At 37.3% G+C, this 20,163-nt stretch overlaps 1 protein-coding gene across 1 annotated transcript in view; it reads right to left on the minus strand.

Annotated features, from left to right (window-relative positions):
• The window catches only part of CBLB (Cbl proto-oncogene B), a 218,930-nt gene that overhangs the window by 56,102 nt on the left and 142,665 nt on the right, over positions 1-20,163 (minus strand). Inside the window, exon 10 of the mRNA XM_052645842.1 lies at positions 16,443-16,646. Coding sequence (XP_052501802.1) covers positions 16,443-16,646 — 204 coding nt within the window. The remainder of the gene's footprint in view (positions 1-16,442; positions 16,647-20,163) is intronic.

Genomic DNA, 20,163 nt, shown 5'->3' on the forward strand with positions numbered 1-20,163 from the left:
AGGAAGCATCACTATGAACAAAGCTAGTGGAGGTGATGGAATTCCAATTGAGCTATTTCAAATCCTGAAAGATGATGCTGTGAAAGCACTGTACTCAATATGCCAGCAAATGTGGAAAACTCAGCAGTGGCCACAGGACTGGAAAAGGTCAGTTTTCATTCCAATCCCAAAGAAAGGCTATGCCAAAGAATGCTCAAACTACTGCACAGTTGCACTCATCTCACACACTAGTAAAGCAATGCTCAAAATTCTCTAAGCCAGGCTTCAGCAATAAGTGAACCATGAACTTCCTGATGTTCAAGCTGGTTTTAGAAAAGGCAGAGGAACCAGAGATCAAATTGCCAACGTCTGCTGGATCATCGAAAAAGCAAGAGAGTTCCAGAAAAACATCTATTTCTGCTTTATTGACTATGTCAAAGCCTTTGACTGTGTGGATCACAATAAACTGTGGAAAATTCTGAAAGAGATGGGAATACCAGACCACCTAACCTGCCTCTTGAGAAATCTGTATGCAGGTCAGGAAGCAGGAGTTAGAACTGGACATGGAACAACAGACTGGTTCCAAATAGGAAAAGGCGTATGTCAAGCCTGCATATTGTCACCCTGCTTATTTAACTTCTATGCAGAGTACATCATGAGAAACGCCGGGCTGGAGGAAGCACAAGGTGGAATCAAGATTGCCGGGAGAAGTATCAATAACCTCAGATATGGAGATGACACCACCTTTATGGCAGAAAGTGAAGAAGAACTAAAAAGCCTCTTGATGAAAGTAAAAGAAGAGAGTGAAAAAGTTGGCTTAAAGCTCAACATTCAGCAAACAAAGATCATGGTATCTGGTCCCATCACTTCATGGCAAATAGATGAGGCAACAATGGAAACAGTGGCTGATTTTATTTTTCTGGGCTCCAAAATCACTGCAGATGGTGATTGCAGCCATGAAATTAAAAGACGCTTACTCCTTGGAAGGAAAGTTATGACCGACCTAGATAGCATATTAACAAGCAGAGACATTACTTTGTCAACAAAGGTCCCTCTAGTCAAGGATATGGTTTTTCCAGGGCTCATGTATGGATGTGAGAGTTGGACTATAGAGAAAGCTGAGCGCCGAAGAATTGATGCTTTTGAACTGTGGTGTTGGAGAAGACTCTTGAGAGTTCCTTGGACTGCAAGGAGAGCCAACCAATCCATTCTAAAGGAGATCAGTCCTGGGTGTTCATCGGAGGGACTGATGTTGAAGCTGAAACTCCAATACTTTGGCCACCTGATGTGAAGAGCTGATTCATTTCAAAAGACCCTGATGCTGGGAAAGACTGAGGGCAGGAGGAGAAGGGGACGACAGAGGATGAGATGGTTGGATGGCATCATGGACTCAACGGACATGGGTTTGGGTGGACTCCGGGAGTTGGTGATGGCCATGGAAGCCTGGGGTGCTACGGTTCACGGGGTTGTAAAGAGTTGGACACGACTGTGCAACTGAACTGAACTGAAATTCCTAGTATTTTTAAGTAATGGGATGCACTTGTTTTGAATTGGGTGAATTGTTAAGATACTGAAAGACTATACTGAAAATACTCAGACAGACATCCAAACCAAGGTGTATGGTGCAGCAGTAATCCTGAACATCTACACTCCTTCCAGACAAGCACCCTCTCCACAATTCTGTGAATGTAATCTGAAGCAAATCTTAAGAATAGTTCATACTACACTCTCAAAGCGATTTTCTACTGTCCTCCTGAAAGACTACTGTATTTTGAAGCATTATAGTATCTGTAAGATGGTTTAGTCATAAGTACTTAATGGAGTGTATATCAGTAGTGAAAATTTTTTTTTACCTTTATTGATTATGTGGTCTAAATTTACCATAACTTATTCATTTTCCAGAGTTCTCCTAAATCACATCAAAATTCCCATGTAAGAGTAGAGTCTAATAGTGCCCTTTAAATAATAATGCCTTTTTCTTTGCTGAAGCCTTTTTGTTGTCTCTGTGAACAATTCTGAAACTAGAATAGGGAAACTTTGTATTAACTTTTATTGCTGGGACAATTCAAATGCTAACTATGAATATTTGTGAACATTTTTAGTAGATGGTCACATTAAAGGTCAATCAATTATATTTTTCCCTTCCTCTTTGAAAGTCTAAAAAGAAAAGAAGTCTTATACAATGCTTCACAAGCCCGCTCACACTATATTCTTTGCCTAATATCTATCATATTCTTTTATTTACCCCTCAGTGATTTGAAAGAGCTCTGTATATATTAGGATAGTGAACCTCTAATCTGTTTTAACAGTAGTGAAAATTTTTTTTCTTATTTTGTCTTTTAAATTTTTTAATAGCAGAAATTTTATTTTTAAAGAAGAGACTTTACTACTGCTGGTTTTAAGCTTCTAATGAATAAATAAAATTAATTAGTATAATAAAAAGGCATACTAATCAATGGTTTTTTAAAAGGATCTTATCCTTTTTGCATAGCCTTACATGAAATCCTTTTTAGTTACTCCATTTCTTTCTGTTCACAGTATTAGGTTAGAACAAGTAAATGGAAAGCTAGAAAAGATTAACTAGGAAAGTAGGAAGTAGAAAGTAGGATGTGGACACAGAATTAACTGCATAGAATTTATTGTACAGTATAAAGAAAATCATTTATATAGAGGCAACTGTAAGAACTATGAAGGATGTAATCATCCTTTCAAGTTATAGGTTAGCTGATTTGAACGATTCCATCCCTTTATATTGATTTTAGTTATTCTCAAATTTTTCTGGAGCTATTACAAATCCTGAAAGATGATGGTGTTAAAGTGCTGCACTCAATATGTTAGCACATTTGGGAAACTCGGCAGTGGTCACAGGAGAAAGGACAGTTTTCATTCCAACCCCAAAGAAAGGTAGTGTCAAAGAATGTTCAATCTACCACAAAACTGCACTCGTCTCACACACTAGCAAAGTAATGATCAAAAATTTCCAAACTAGGCTTCAATAGTACGTGAACTGAGAACTTCCAGATTTTCAAGCTGGATTTAGAAAAAGCAGGGAAACCAGAGATCAAATTGCCAACATCTGTTGGATCATAGAAAAAAAAAACCAAGAGAATTCCAGAAGAACATCTCCTTCAGCTTCACTGACTATGCCAAAGCCTTTGACTGTGTGGATCACAACAAACTGGAAACTTCTTCAAGAGATGGGAAACCCAGACTATCTCCCCTGCCTCCCGAAAAACCTGTATGCAGGTCAAGAAGCAACAGTCAGAACCGGACAAGGAACAATGGACTGGTTCCAAATTGCAAAAGGAGTACACCAAGGCTGTACACCTGCTTATATCTAACTTAGCATGCAGAGTATATCACATGAAATGCCGGGCTGGATGAAACACAAGCTAAATCAAGATTGCAGGGAGAAAGTCAATAAACTCAGATATGAAGATGGAAATCCTTATGACAGCAAGCAAAGAGTAACTAAAGGGCCTCCTGATGGAGGTGAAAGAGGAGAGTGAAAAAGCTGGCTTCAAACTCAACAATCAAAAAGGAGGATCATGGCATCCAGTCAAGGAAACAGTGAGAAACTTTATTTTTGGGGGCTCTAAAATCATTGCAGATGGTGACTACAGCCATGAAATTAAAAGACGCTTGCTCCTTGGAAGAAAATCTATGACAAACCTAGACAGCATATTAAAAAGCAGAGACATTACTTTGTCGACAAAGGTCTGTACAGTCAAAACTATGGTTTTTCAAGTAGTCGTGTATGGATGTGAGAGCTGGACCATAAAGAAGGCTGAGCACCAAAGAACTGATACTTTTGAACTGTGGTGTGGGAGAAGACTCTGGAGTCCCTTGGACTGCAAGGAGATCAAACCAGTCAATCCTATAGGAAATCAGTCCTGGATATTCATTGGAAGGGCTGATGCTGAAGCTCCAATTCTTTGGCCACCTGATACAAAGAGTCAACTCATTAGAAAGACCCTAATGCTGTAAAAGATTGAAGGCAGGAGAAGAAGAGGACAGCAGAGGACAAAATGTTTGGATGGCATCACTGACTCAACGGACATGAGCTTGAGCAAGCTCCAAGAGATGGTGAAGGACAGGGAAGCTCGGTGTACTGCAGTCCATGTGGTTATAAGAGTCAGACACAGCTGAATGACTGAACTAAAACAACCCTTGTTTTCAGAACTTCAGAATATATGCTCTTTCCACCCACTGTCCCATTTCCACTCCTTTTAAAATACAAAAGCTGGTTGCCTTGATTCCTGCCTGTATTATCATCAGTTCAGTTCAGTCACTCAATCGTGTCTGAGTCTTTGTGACCCCATGGACTGCAGCACACCAGGCTATCTCTTTCTTTGGGATATGATCATCACACCAGCCTATTTGTCTAACAATTTCTCTTAAGTTCTTTAATACTGGTTGTTGATGAGCTGCCTTTAACAAACTGGAGTCCTGGGGCTCTAGAAATTTAAAGACCACATTTGATTCTTTTATGTGTCTACATACTCACCAATTTCTCCAAACCCTTTGCTTCATAAAATGATAAAATGTTCTTCTTTATTTTTCTGACAAAATTTACAGAATTCTTTAGCACTTAGAATAGGAGACGAATAACTATCACAAAGAACAGAGAAATCTAAATTTGCAATTTTAACAGAAAATCCTGAGAGAAAAGGCCCGAGAAGTAAAGTAGTCAAAAGCTCATCTCAGCATGTTCAGCAATTACCACAAATAATCGAGGACTCATTGTATTTTAGTCACTCTTCATTTTATCCACACCTTTTAAAGAGAGATTTTGTAAAAGCCTGATTAATAAGATCCATTATTATGGAAATAGGAAAACATCTAGTAAGAAACTTCAAACCCTGCCAGGCTATTATTAAAAACAGGATAAGAGAAAATCTCTCCAGTCACTAATAAGATGAGCGTTCTGACAATCTCAGCGATAATCAAAGTCAAATTTATAGCATTTCTAAGAAGATTTTTACTCAATGAATTTTCATGTCTGAACAAGGTAGATACAAGTATTATAAGGGTGATTAAAAGGACAACATTTCTCTAAATATGTGAAAATTAATGAAGGACACTGATAAAACTTATCATAGAAAATATAATATTCTAAGTAAAATATTCTAATAAAATAGAATTAAAATAAAACATTTTATTTTCATTCCAACTATTCCTTTGGTTATTCTTTACTCATAGTCATTTGTAAACAACAAAATCAAGATTTTAACAGCCCACGCAGTATATTATTCAGAAGATATCCATTACAGAAATATTTATACACACACATACCCATGTGTTATTTGTAATGTCTAATTTAATATTTAAGTAATTACCAAATGCCTAATATGTTTAAATAATGGGATGGTCTTGATGTTAATTGGGTGAATTGCTAAGATATTAAAAGGGTATATTGAAAATGCTCGGACAGACATCTGAATGAATTGTGTTGTCTATTTTGGAGTACCGTACCATTGTTCCTTTTTAGATAACAAATGCTTACATGAGGAACATGGTATAAGAGTAATAATATGGTCATTTCATGCTTAGACTGCTTATCCACAGTTGCACTTCAAGAAATCTCAATACGTAGGAATTCAGGGAAGAATTTGTAGTGAAAAAGAAAAGTGCTTCCAACTTGATCTACAGATTGAATGCAATCCCAATTAAAATCCCAGCAAGTAATATTTTAGATATCGTTAAACTGATTCTGAAGTTTAGATAAAGACAAAAGACCCTAGGCAATAGAGCACAGGAGGACAAAGTTGGAAGGCCAACACTGCTTGACTTCAAGACCCACCAAAAAGCTACACTAATCAAGATTCTGTGATATTGGCAGAAGAACAGACAAATACATTAATGGAACAGAAATAGATCCTCCAAAATACAGTCAACTGATCTCTGACATAAGAGCAAAAGTAACACAATGTAGTAAAGATATTCTTCTCAACAACTGGCGCTAAAGAACAGGACAGCCATATGCAAAAAAATTCTAGACATAGACCTTATTCTTCCACAAAAATTAACTCAAAATAGGCCACAAACCTAAATGTAAAATGCAAAATTATACAACTCCTAGAAGATAGTATGGTAGAAGTCCCATATTAAAAGATGAGATGACTTTGATGATCACTTTTTAGATACAACACCAAAGTTGCCATCCATGACGTCATTAAAATGAAAAATTTCTATTCTGTGAAAGAAATTATCAAGTAAATAAAAAATGCCACAGACTAGAAGAAAATCTTTGGAAAATATATGTCTGAAAAAAGACTGTTATCTAAAATATACAAAGAACTCTTAAAACTCAACAATAAGAAACTAACAATCAGATTTTTCTAATGAGCCAAAGACCTTATCAGATATCACACTAAAGATAATACAGATGGAAAAATCACTATATGAGAAGATGCTACACATCATATGTCATCAGGGAAATGTAAATTAGAACAACAATGAGATATCACTATGAAATCCAAACCACTGACAACATCAAATGCTGATAAGGAGGTGGTAAAAACAAAAATCTTATTCTTCTTTGGAAGAGTTTGGTTTCTTACAAAACTGAACATACTCTTAACATACAATGTAGCAATCATGCTCCTTGATATTTACCCAAAGGAGCTTAAAACCCATGTTCACACAAAAAAGTGCATATAGATGTTTATAATTGTTTTACTCATAATTGCCAAAACTTGTAAGCAACCAAGATGTCCTTCAGTAGGTGAATGGGTAATAAACAAACTGTAATACAACCAAATAATGGAATATTATTAGTGCAAAAAGAAATGAGCCACATTGAGCTAGGAAAGGACACAGTGGAAATTTAAATACATACTACTAAGTGAAAGAGCTTCCCTGGTGGCACAGAGGTTAAAGAGTCTGCCTGCAAAACGGGAGACCCAGGTTCAATTCCTGGGTTGGGAAGATCCCCTGGAGAAGGAAATGGCAACCCACTCCAGTATCCTTGCCTGGAGTATCCTCATGGACAGAGGAGCCTGGGGGCTACAGTCCATGGGGTTGCAAAGAGTGGAACACGACTGAGCGACTACATGTTCAAGCTCACATTCAAGTGAATGAAGCTAATCTGAGAAGGCTACATATGGTATTATTCCAACCATAACAACATTCTGGAAAAGGCAAAGCTATTAAGACAGTAAAAAGAGCAATGGTTGCTGGAGGGTTGGTGGGTAGATGAATAGGCAGAACACAGGGTTTTTAGGGCAGTGAAAATACTCTGCATGATACTATACTTGACACTATACATTTCTGCAAACTTATAGAATATACAGCACCACAAGTGACCCTACTGTAAACTATGGACTTTAGACAGTAATGATGTGCCAATGTAGGTTCATCAGTTATGACAAATGTATGAGTCTGGTGGGGGGTGTTGATAATAGGGGGAGGCTACCCATGTGTGGAGAGGCAGGGGGAACATGAGAAATCTGTGTACATCCCTCTCAATTTGTCTGTGAACCTAAAACTGCTCTAAAAGTCTTCCAAAAAACAAAAACCAATCAAAGAAAGAAAAGTCATCTCAAAGGAAAAATTCTGCATTTCTTCCTCTAGCAACAGTAACAAGAAATAAGCACCTTGCTAACTTACTAAAAATATGGATATTACATTTGTGTGTAAACTGAGGTTTACTATTTTACATTACTATTATTATTTACATTCCACTAATAGCTTCTGTAAATTTTTTAGATACTACAAATTACGAGCAATGAAGAGGAGGAAAATGGTTAGAAAGTTACACATGGAGGAATATTGACTCGATTAAGAGCTAACATCTCTTTGAGGTTTGACAGGGAGATAGTCAATAAAACTGCCAATAGGGTCTACTTTAAAGAAGTGCAAACAGCCTCACAAGTGGAATAACCCCAAGGGCCCTCTCCATTAAAATGTTAAACATTATTAACTACTTAGAGTTATACTGCCTCTCCCTGAAGTGCCTTTTAGAAGAGGGACATAATCTCCTAGCCTGTGACCAGCCTCCATAAACCTGAAATTTCTTTGAAGTTTGATATTTTACTTTAAACATTTATATGAGTTTTGCATTCTGATCCAAATATACATGTGATATTAATTCAAAGCTATGGTTCCACTGTCTGTGTGCAACTTCCCCTTAAATCCTGTAGCAAAATGTAAGCTTTAAGAAGTATGTCACGTTGATTATAGTGGCTTCTTATGCCCTTTGGTTCATTCAGCTGCATAACCAATTTTGAGAAGTCAGGGAAGAGTGACATATAATTCAGAAATATTTCCATAAAAATGGCTAAGGAACAAGAACATCCTGGGAATTAAGGGAATTCTATCTAGCCACTGAAAAATGCCCTATGTGAAAGCCCTAATGCTTGCAAACTACAGTTGCTACAGTTGCTTTGAACAATAAGCAATTGCTATTTAGTTACTTAAGTTATTCATCCTACTTGAGAGAATATGTACTTGATTGTTTCTTAAAATTAATTTTATTTAATTAGGTATAGTTGATTTACAATGTTGTGTTAGTTTCTGCTATATAGCAAAGTGAATCAGTTATACATATATCCACTGTACTTAATCATTTGAATATACTTCTGTAGAAAATAAGACTGTTGTAAATTTATCTAAATTATTTAGTCCTTAAGATAATATTTCAGCAGATATGCTGGCAACTTTGCATTTTCTGAGTTTTAAACCTACAAGGTAGTTGTACTATAGGAGAGCTTGGACCATAATGAAGTCTTGAGCACCGAAGAATTGATGCTTTCAAATTGTGGTGCTGGAGAGACTCTTGAGCGTCCCTTGGACTGCAAGGAAATCAAACCAGTCAATCCTGAAGGAAGTCAACCGTGAATATTCATTGGAAGGACTGATGCTGGAGCTCTAATACTTTGGCCACCTGGTGTGAAGAACCGACTCATTGGGAAAGATCCTGATGCTGGGAAAGATTGACAGGAGGAGGAAAAAGGGGTGACAGAGGATGAGGTGGTTGGATGGCATCACTGATTCAATGGACATGTGTTTGAGCAAACTCTTGGAAACAGTGAAGAACAGGGAAGTCTGGGGGGTGCTGCTGTCCATGGTACTGCAGAGTCAGACATGACTTAGTAACTATACACTAAGTCACTGTACTTAGTGACTGTTAGTACAACAAGGTAGTTGTACAGTAAGTTTAATGTGGCCGATGACATCATAATTATGTATACATTAATAAAGAAATACAGCCGACCTCTTGCCAAACCAATCCCGTTGTAATGTCTGTTTCTTCTAAACAATGACACATGATAGTATCTAAAAGAAAAAATATAGACATCTCAAAAATACTAATATTTAATTCTCAGAAGTACAGCAATAATTGTAGGAGTCTTGCTAAGTCACTTCAGTCGTGTCCGACTCTGTGTGACCTGATAGACGGCAGCCCACCAGGCTCCCCTGTCCCTGGGATTCTCCAGGCAAGAACACTGGAGTGGGTTGCCATATCCTTCTCCAATGCATGAAAGTGAAAAGTGCAAGTGAAGTCGCTCAGTCGTGTCTGACTCCTAGCAACCCCATGCACTGCAGCCCACCAGGCCCCTCTGTCCATGGGATTTTCCAGGCAAGAGTACAGGAGTGGGTTGCCATTGCCTTCCCTGGTAGGAGTCTTGAATAACACTGTATAAAGAAAAATGTTAATAATAACTGATACTTAATGTTTACTATGTACCAGCACTGTTCTAATGGCTTTACATTAATTAACTCATTGAATCTCAACCCTAACGTTTTCACAGGCAAGGTCACTGAGGCATAGGGAGTTAAATAACCAATGGATGGCACACAAATACTAAGGAGCAGAACTGGAACATGAACCCAGAGTGCTGGATGCCAGGGACTATAGCTCTCTTAAGGACTGTATAGTTAACAGGGTCACCGCTGATAACTCAATGAAAAAATTGAAAACCAAAACTTTCCCAAAGGCCTACACTGTGTGTTAGGCACTATGCAAGTCTCTGAGAATGAAAAGAAGAGCAAAGCATGCCTTGCAGGGTTCACAGTCTACACCATAGGAGGCCAACTCAAAACTAAGTCCAAGATCAAGTGCTTGCCTCCTCACACATTCAAACTACTTCTGAGGAATGCGTGACAGGGTCTTCAAGGTCCCCTATATCATATTACACTTGGACAATGTAGTTTTTTCCTTTGATATTCACATATTAATAAAGAAAATGCTACTCATTTGCATGGAGAGCTTTAAGAAAATGAGCAAACAGAATGCAATTACATGGCAAACAATAACCTGCGACTGTGGACTGCTTACTGTCATTCAGGACTTTGCCTGTGTTGCACGGGAGGAGATAAGAACCGCTAGCATGCATCAGTGTCATTTTTCTTAGATGGGTCTGTCCCATGGGTTGGAGGATGCTTGCATCTCTGACCCCAGCCACTAAATGTCAGTGGTTCCCTTGATCTCTCGGTCATTGTGACAACGAAAGTATCCCCACGTATTTCTGAATACCTTCAGGAGGTAGAACTCACTCATACTTGAAAACCATGGTCTACATTTCAAATGTCTGGCTATTTTTGAATTTCACTTTCATTGTAAATTTTGTCCTTACTAAGGTCCAGCATGGACTTGAGCCCTGTGGTTGGAATCTAAGTCACATTAAAAAGGTCATACTACCCTAAGAACACTGCAAAATCACTGTGATCTATACACATGAACTCTTTGCTCAGAATAGGAGTACTATGGATCCTTTCTTCACATTAGGAAAAGGAAGAATTAAATGATATATTACATTTTCAATCAGCAATATGTATTTTAATTAGAGATGGGAGCATTAGGAGGATGTATAAAAAAAGATATAGGAATAATAATTCCTTTGACCTCTGGTCACACCTGATTTTCCTCTTACCTGGTCACTCACTAAAATTTTAAATATTGTTTTAAGATAATATAATGTTTAAGACCAAGGAAACTAATCTCAGTTCATATACTAGGTCAGTCTATCAATCTATTTGTACCAAAGCTTCATTTGTTTGTAATTTATGTATTTTGTGAATAGTATGTTTTGTCAAAGTAATTGCTAAGGAACTGTGGAGATTCTTTACACCTCTGGCAAAATGAAACAAAATTCTGACCTAGCAACAGATACCTTTTCTTAGCTTTGATCTGACTAAAGTCAGATAGGATTTGATCTTACCAATCACACCCTGGACGACTTCCTCTAAGGGCTCACTCAGATCCAATTATCCTAGAAATTCAGACAGCTCGAGAACTGAAGCAATGGTACAATTTCAAGTAGAACCTAAAACAGCTTCTAGTGAAAGTCATAAAATAGAAAGGCAACTAACACACTATATTATAGATTTATAGGTTCTTCTTGCTTCTGCAAGATTAGCATTACTAAATAAACTTATAAAACAAACAATAAAGATACATTCTATATGTTCAGTATGCTGCTACTTCTAAATTCCAGCTGCAGATATCACCATGACAACAGGAGTATACAAACAGCTATGTTCTCTATGCTTTGATAGAAGCATTACTAATTTGAAGAATGTAATATGCTTCAGACAGACAGGAACAATTTCACAATATAGTTGTAAAAGAAGGGAAAGGTGAAGAGTATTTGAAATGGCAGATAAAAGAGAATTAATTCCTTACACTGGACAATGACTGACAGTCACTCATGGAGTTGAGAGAATGAAATGTTTCTAAAATGAATAACTTAAAGAATGAGGCAACAGAATGATAGCAGAGTGGAAGAAAATCAAGTAGAAGAGCTATTGTGTGAAAATGATCTGTGGTATTTGTTTATAACCTCAGCTGAAGACAGAACTGCATAAAATCTGTAATTTGGTATTTTGCACAGATATAGCCAAGTCTTCAGACTGGAGTGAAAAAGATGCTTAAATCAGGCCACTGCCCTCACAGACCATGTGAACATGCACGAGCATTTATTATTTCACTTAATATATGTCTAGGTACTAAGAAACACAAAGATAAATAACATATTGGCACTGGCCTTAAGAACAATCTAAAGCAGAACACAGTCCTCTGAATAAAACATAACAATTTAGTGTAACTCTTGAAATGAAAGTACCTATAAAGTGCTATTGGAACATAATACCATAACACTGTTTTTCCCAATTATTCAGAAAGAACTGATGCTTGTAGTTACAGTAAAATTCAGGTTTTATTGAAAATAAAGTGGCAGTGATTTATGAAATATTATAAAATTTACAATCTGTTTAACTGGGCAGGCCAGTGCACATAAATACATATAACTGAAACATGATTCCTCAATTTAAAACAAGTAATTATAAGTTCTTTAAGTTTCTTCAATCTAATTGTGGCTGGAAAGTAAAGAAATGCTGCTGACTGGAGTGACAGATTTGTTCAATAACACTGCTGAGTTCTGGGACAATAAAGTCTGAGAGCAGCACCAGTCTTCTCTTTTTTGGGGTAAACTCCTTGGAAGGAAAGTTATGACCAACCCAGACAGCATATTCAAAAGCAGAGACATAACTTTGCCAACAAGGTCCGTCTAATCAAGGCTATGGTTTTTCTAGTGGTCATGTATGGATGTGAGAGTTGGACTGTGAAGAAAGCTGAGCGCCGAAGAATTGATGCTTTTGAACTGTGGTGTTGGAGAAGACTCTTGAGAGTCCCTTGGACTTCAAGAAGATCCAACCACTCCATCCTAAAGGAGATCAGTCCTGAGTGTTCATTGGAAGGACTGAGGCTGAAGCTGAAACTCCAGTACTTTGGCCACCTCATGCAAAGAGTTGACTCACTGGAAAAGACTTTGATGCTGGGAGGGATTGGGGGCAGGAGGAGAAGGGGACGACCGAGGATGAGAGGCTGGATGGCATCACTGACTCAACGGACGTGAATCTGAGTGAACTCTGGGAGTTGGTGATGGACAGGGAGGCCTGGCGTGCTGCTATTCACGGGGTCGCAAAGAGTCGGACATGACTGAGCGACTGAAATGAATTCAATTGAAAGAGAAGATCATTGTCAAAATTTCTCAGCTCCCTCAACAGAAAGTTCACCAGCATGCCAGAGAACACAACATGCATGGTTTGAGAGTGCGTGAAAGACCAGGGAAAACCACCAGTTACCTTTGACTATTCTGTGCTCATTTTATGTTACCAGTGAGTCCCTTCAATTGTCAGTGCCACTACTGAAACAAAGCTCCAGCTTCAACTTAATTCAGTGGAAATCAGGCTGAAACCGTAACCTTTCCCAAACTCATGTAGGGTAAATACCATTTTCTCCCAACCAGTAAGGTGTACAAAGTTCTTGAAAGAATTACTTTTATGGCCCTTTTCCCTGTCCTCTGACATGAATCACTGAAAGTAGAAAGCCCATTTAGTAAAGAAAATTGAAAATGCCTTTTTCCTAGCTAGAAAACATCACCATCTAGTTCACTAGAACTACTTCAGCTGTTGTACTTGTCTCAGATACTTTTCTGTCATCCCCTATTATCCATGCATTCAATAAGCATTCTTTAAATGCTTTAAAGTGTCCTAGATCTGGAGATGGAAATGTTTTTCTTAAAGGGCCAGACAGTAAATAGTTTAGGCTTTGCAAACCAAGAGGCAAAATCAAGGAAATTACATAGGTGACTAAAAAATCCTTTTAAAATATAACCATTTAAAATGTAAAATCATCATTAGCTCACAGGAAAACAAACACAGGCCACAGATTAATGATTTTAGTGCTAGATCAGTCAAATATTCAGACCAAGCTGAAACCATTAGGTTCCTAAATTAAAAGGAAAAGTCTTTTGCAATAAGACCTAGCTTCTTCTAATAAGAACCTGGAGGAATGATCTAATAACGCTGTGTAAAAAAATTATCTACTGGTTATTAAGTATTTCTATTATATCTATCTATAATATTTTGATATATATAGAAATGTTCTATCTGTACAGTTCGACACTGTAGCTGGTAGACACGAGAGGCTCTTAAGCATTCCAAATATGTTGAGTGTGACTGAAGGACAAAATTTTTAAATTTATTAAATCTTAATTAGAAACATTTAAATAGCCACATACAATGAGTATATTGGAAACAAACATAATAATTACTTATACATCTAATTAGGAGGGCCTAAATGAATTAGTTAGGTTTTCAGTGACCAATTAGGGCGTAAGTAACTTTATAGGTTAATGCCAACAGATCACAATTCAAATTATTTTTAATTTCTGGTTATTCATGATGTACATTGTATTATGAAACTGAAAAGACCTGCAGAAGACAGGTACCTATGCACTATCAAGTACAACTTGTGTGACATGTTCCAAAAAGGACAAAAGAGGTATATTGCATGATGCACACAACTGAAGGTTTAAGTATCAGAAAGACCTGGAATACAGCACCAATTCTGCTTAAAGTATTACTTGGCTCTTAGGCAAGTCATTGCACCTCCTCCTTCAATGGCCTCCTTTGTAAAACAGCACATTAACAGTAGCTTCTCTACTGGGTTGGTGTCATGATCGAATGCGATCAAAGATTTAAGAACCTAGAACACTGTAAGCTCACTGAAATCATAAATGCTACTACTTTATTTTACTTCATTAAAGTAATACTATACAACAAATACTTTAGGATACAGTCCACAATCTGACTTGGTAGAAACCATTTCATCACATTGCATGTGAGAGAGCTACATATGAAGTGTTGGTTATCACTGCATTTTTATCCAGCAGACATAACTGAATTCTGGCTCTACAAATTTCCTAATGCAGCACATCACAAGCCTACGCTGAACCTCATTTCCTTATCTGAAAAATGAGAAGGGTATCTTCCTCTTCAAGTTGAGAGAATAAAAGGTGTGAGAAGTTTTATTCATATACATATTAATACTGGCAGAAAATACTGATTAAGAGTTCATCTTAAAATTTAAGTCTCAATTCCCTGTTTCAGTTAGAGCTTTTTGTTTCTTGTTCATCCTTTAGGTAGGGCTACTGAGGAACTGAGGAATAATTACTTCCTTTCTTCCATCTCTTGGGCCAGAGGGATCACAAACTTCAAAACTGAATATAGTTGTCAGCATTAAAAGACAGAATCAAGAGTAGTTTCTCTTAAATTATAACATTTTAATGAAAAAACAGTGAGGTGAAGAATAAAAATCATCTTATACCAAAGCAAACTTTGAGAGTAGCCATTCTGGTGGTGGTAATATTATCTCCATATGCAGAAATTTGAGAGAAGGACTGAAATATCTACATGACCATGTGTAAAACAGATAGCTAGTGGAAAGCTGCTATGTAACAGGGTGCTCAGCCTGTGCTCTGTGATGACCTAGAGGGGGTAAGATGGGGGTGGGGGGGTGGGAAGGAGGCTCAAGAGTGGGGTGGATACATGTTTACTTAAATTTGATTCACACTGTTGTACAGCAGTGACCAATACAACTTCATAAAGCAATTATCCTCCAATCAAAAATAGAGTAAAAATAAATCCTAAGGACAAGTACTTGGTAAGCATGGAACACTGGAACACAAAATGCAGGAGAGCCAAGAAATAAACTTTGACATAGCCCTAAAGAAGCAGTAACCCCCCAATCACCTCATCCGTTTCCTGTACGAGGTGTCTCCCTAACTCAGAGACCCAGATGCATATGGCAGACATGGTCTGGAGCCATCACACATTACCATCACTCTACCTACACAGATGGCAAACAGGTTGCATATCACCTGCCATATCCTAACAAATTAGAGCAGAGGTTCTACAAGGCTGTTCAGGCCAAGTCTGAACCCAGCAGGAATGAGGACCATGCCTGATTAGCCATGCCTGACCTGAGTCAGAAGGAAGGGGGCCACCTTCATACTGTTTGTGCCAATCCTTTCATACCACTCGTTACTATTTCTCTAATTTTAAGAGCAAATATCACTCAATCACTTCTGAGTGTAAGCTGAATTTCATGTATCTTTTTATACAGAGAATAGCCTGATAGCTCAGAGTCCAGTTCTCTGGATCATTACATTTTTCGTTTGTTAATTACTCAACTGGCATTCTGGTTCACTGACTAGTCCCTGTGGGCTTGTCTGCATAAACTGGGTAGTAGCATCCATTCCCAGTGAACTGACAAAGTTAATTTCCTGAGATAGCAATATTGATAAGCAAACCCCAGACTATGGTAACTTCACAAAGGTAATATCATCACTTCTAATTTTAATAATTTCCTTTCTTCAATTTTCTCCTTGGATATGTTACTGCCAGTCTCAGATGATGTTTAATTCTATACGAAGGCTCTCACCATCTCTCATTTTGGAGTTTAAAACCAGGAAGAGCACTGAGAGTAGTTTAGCTCTTTCTCGCCCAATGATTCCATCAGCCTTTCAACATTACTTGTATCTTCACCTTTCTTTTGATTCCGGAATCTTTCTTTCTCATACCCAAGCAAACTCAGTCATACCCTACTTGTGACAGCATCATTTCTTTTTCATGTCCACACAACACATGAAAAAAACCTGTATTTCCTAGTTTACCTTTCGAACATTTGCCAACCGATTCATCATCAAGGACTCTTCCCGGTCATCATCATCGTCCAAGTCCAGCATCGGCATTCCAAAGGGGTCGATGATGCTACAGCACCTGGATCCTTCATCCCTCGGATCAAAGGGGTCCACGATGATGGGTTCCGTTCCTTTTATCTCGCAGCGACAGAATGGGCAGCCCTGGCCGTCTGACTCCTGAACAAACACAAAAATTATACTGATTGGTCTCTGTTCAAAAATAAAACAAAACAGACAGGGGCCAACTATAGAAAAACTATACAACTATAAAAAAAGAAGTTAGGGGGAAAAAAGAGTGTTTTGAGATAGGCAGTGAGGTTGAGGGAAGGTCAATCTTGAAGCTGGTGGAGTAGAACACAGAGCTAACAAAATAAATGCTCATTATTTCAAACTTTCAAAGAGAAATTTCTTTAAAAAAACCTTTGATTTGCCAAAGAAAAAGAGCCTAGCTTTACTGAATGTTCATTTACAGTTTTAATGCATCAAAACTTTACAGTCCTGCAGAAAACTCAAAATTGACTCATATCCCTCATTACCAAAAGGCAGTAGTCCTAATTAAACATTTGATAAAAAGGACATTTTGATGAAAATTTCTATCATAAAAAAAGTGGTAGTATCAGTTGGAACAATACATTTCAAAGTCAATTCTGAAAAAAGTTCCTGTGCACATAACTATGGCTAAATATTTCCATTTTGATTGCTGAGGTCTTTTGAAGTCCTAATTTATAAGCAATCAGTGGGAAAAATTAAGTTTATATTTAGAAGTCACAATTGTCTTAACAGCTGGTCACCCTGACACAGCCCATATGGAATGTAGTAATATGTGAGTTAACACATTTTGCCCCTCATTTTGCTTCCAAAGTAGATACTGCAAAAAGATCTGTGCAAATACTTTGTGGCCAGAAATTCATTTATGAGTTAATTACTGAAGTTTTCAGAAAATCTCCCAATTTCACTTTTAAAAAACTAACTACATTAAGATTTCACAATTGGTAGGAAAATATGATGACTGTTTTCTCGCCCTGCAGATAAGGCTGACTTTTAGAGACAGATGGCATATGACATTCACCACCATTTTTTCGTTTCTGTATTATACCCTGACTTTAGTACTTTATTACTGTAAAAACAGTACAAATACAAGATCATATTAAAGGCAGAAATGACATGAATGAGCATCATTTTAGAGATAAGACTATGAATAAAAAGGGCTAACATCTTTAAAGAAACCATTCAGTACTTAAGACTGTCCTATCTGCTTGGTACGATGGGAACGTGGTGATCTACCTGCCCTCCCGTGATGCTCTAATCAATGGTGGAGTAACACTCTCACTCTCCTCTCTCTGGACGAGTTAGAATACACTCTGTGTCAGATTCTGTGGTAGATTTCTGTGGTGGGTCTATTCTTTCCCAAGCCTTACTCTGATTAACAAACCAAACATCTCCTTTCCCAAACAAATTGTCAAAACAAGAAAAACAAATGTTCGTTGGATTGGTTAATTAAAAAAACAAAACAAAACTACAATTTTTTATTCACCGACTGCTTATGTAATTTGGGAAAGAAACTTGGAATGGTAAAAGAGTTGACGAGATATAGACAGGTTATTACAAAACTCCCTGATGGTTACTGCCACATGTACTCAGGTCTGCTGGGCTTCAAGGCAATTCAATTATCTGCTCCATCATTTTACAGATAATAAAACTGTTACTTAATTCTCCCATCTTCTACTGATATTTTCTAACACAGGAGCAAATATTTAAGGAAAACTCAACCTTTCTCCTATCTTTTGATAATAAGAAGTGTAAGTACATATTCAATACAGGTTATCATCCAGGTATAATCCCCTCATTATAAAAGTCAAAAGGGGTTCACACTGTGTTCCTGCAGGGAATTTTCCTATAGATCTACGTAAGAAAATTTCAAATAGATAGTTCTAATATGAAAGAGCAAGATGCAAAAGAACTAATGTTCTCCACATCTTTAATGCATGAAAGATGGAAACTGGTACTCTGGGCCCGAAGTAGAGCAATACGAATCGACAGTAATTAAAACAGTATGGAACTGCATAAAGAGACACATAGGTCACTAGAACAGAACAGAGCCTAGAAATGAACCCATGGACATATACGGTCAATTAATTTACAACAAAGAAGCCAAGAATATACAGTGAGAAAAGGGCAGTCTCTTCAATAAATGGTGTCAGGAAAATAAGAGAGTCACATGGCATAAATAAATTAATAAAGACTGGACTATTACCTTATACCATATATAAAAATTAACTTAAAATGGATTAAAGAATTGAAAGTAAGAACTGAAACCATAAAACTTCTAGATAGAAGAAAATTTAAGTGGTAAGCTCCTTGACATAGAACTTGGCATGAATTTTTTAACCTGACACCAAAATTGAAAGCAGCAAAAGCAAAAATAAACAAGTGAGATTACATCAAACTAAAACGGTTCTGTATGGCAAAGGAAACCATCAACAGAATGAAAAGATAACCTACTGAATGGAAGGAAATATTTGCAAGTGACATCCAAAATATATAAAGAACTCATACAACTCAACAGGAAACAAAAGACAAAACAAACTACTAACAATCTGATTTAAAAATGGACAGATCTGAATAGACATTTTTTCAAAGACATATACATGGCAAACAGGAACATGAAAAGATATTCAGTGTTACTAATCATCAGGGAAATGCAAATCAAAACCACAGTGACATATCCCCTCACGTCTCTTAGGTGGCTATTATCAAAAAGACTAGAAATAACAAGTGTCGGTGAGGATGTGGACAGAGAAAACCCTTGTGTACTGCTGACAGGAATGTAAATTAATGCAGGCACTATGGAAAATAGTATGGAGGTTCCTCAAAAAAATTAAAAATAGAACTAACACAATCCATCCAAATCCCACTTCTGGATATTTACCTGAAGAAAATGAAAACACTAATTAGAAAAGATAGATGCACATCCTGTGTTCACTGCAGCAATACTTATAGTGGCAAAGATATGGAAACAACCCAAGTGTCCTTCAATGGACACAAACTGTGGCATGCACATACATGGAATATAATTTCACCATAAAATAGAACAAAATCTTGCCATTTGCCACAAGATGGGTGGACCTCAAAGGCAGTATGTAAGAAATAAGCCAGAGAAAGACAAATACAATATGATCTCTGTTGCACATGAAATCTAAAGATCAATTAACTCAAAAGAAAAGTCAAGTTCAGATACAGAGAACAGATTGGTGGTTGCCAGAGACTGAGAGTGGGCGATGGAGTAGGCTGTGGGGGAAATGGGTATACAGCTTTTTTCTTTAATTTAAGGAAGCTAAATGCCACTAAGTAAACAATTAAAGTATAAAACAGCTGATGTTCTCTGTGTCTTTAATGCATGAAGGGTGGAAAGCAATACTCTGGGGCCTAGGTAGACACTTCATTCATTTAGACATTTTTTTAAAAGTATTAGAAATTTCCAAACATAAACAGAAGCACAGAGAAAAGTGTAATAAATCTGTATGTACCTATCTCCCAACTTCAACAATTATCAATTAATGCTCAATCCTATTTCAGCTATATGTTTGTTCTCTTGCTCCCTCCAGCCTTGGATAACCTTGAAGTAAATCCTACACTTCACATAAAGTGAAATAAAGCCGCTCAGTCGTGTCCAACTCTCTGCGACCCCATGGAC

This window comes from Budorcas taxicolor, chromosome 1 (genome assembly GCF_023091745.1).
Source record: "Budorcas taxicolor isolate Tak-1 chromosome 1, Takin1.1, whole genome shotgun sequence".
Taxonomy (NCBI): Eukaryota; Metazoa; Chordata; class Mammalia; order Artiodactyla; family Bovidae; genus Budorcas; species Budorcas taxicolor.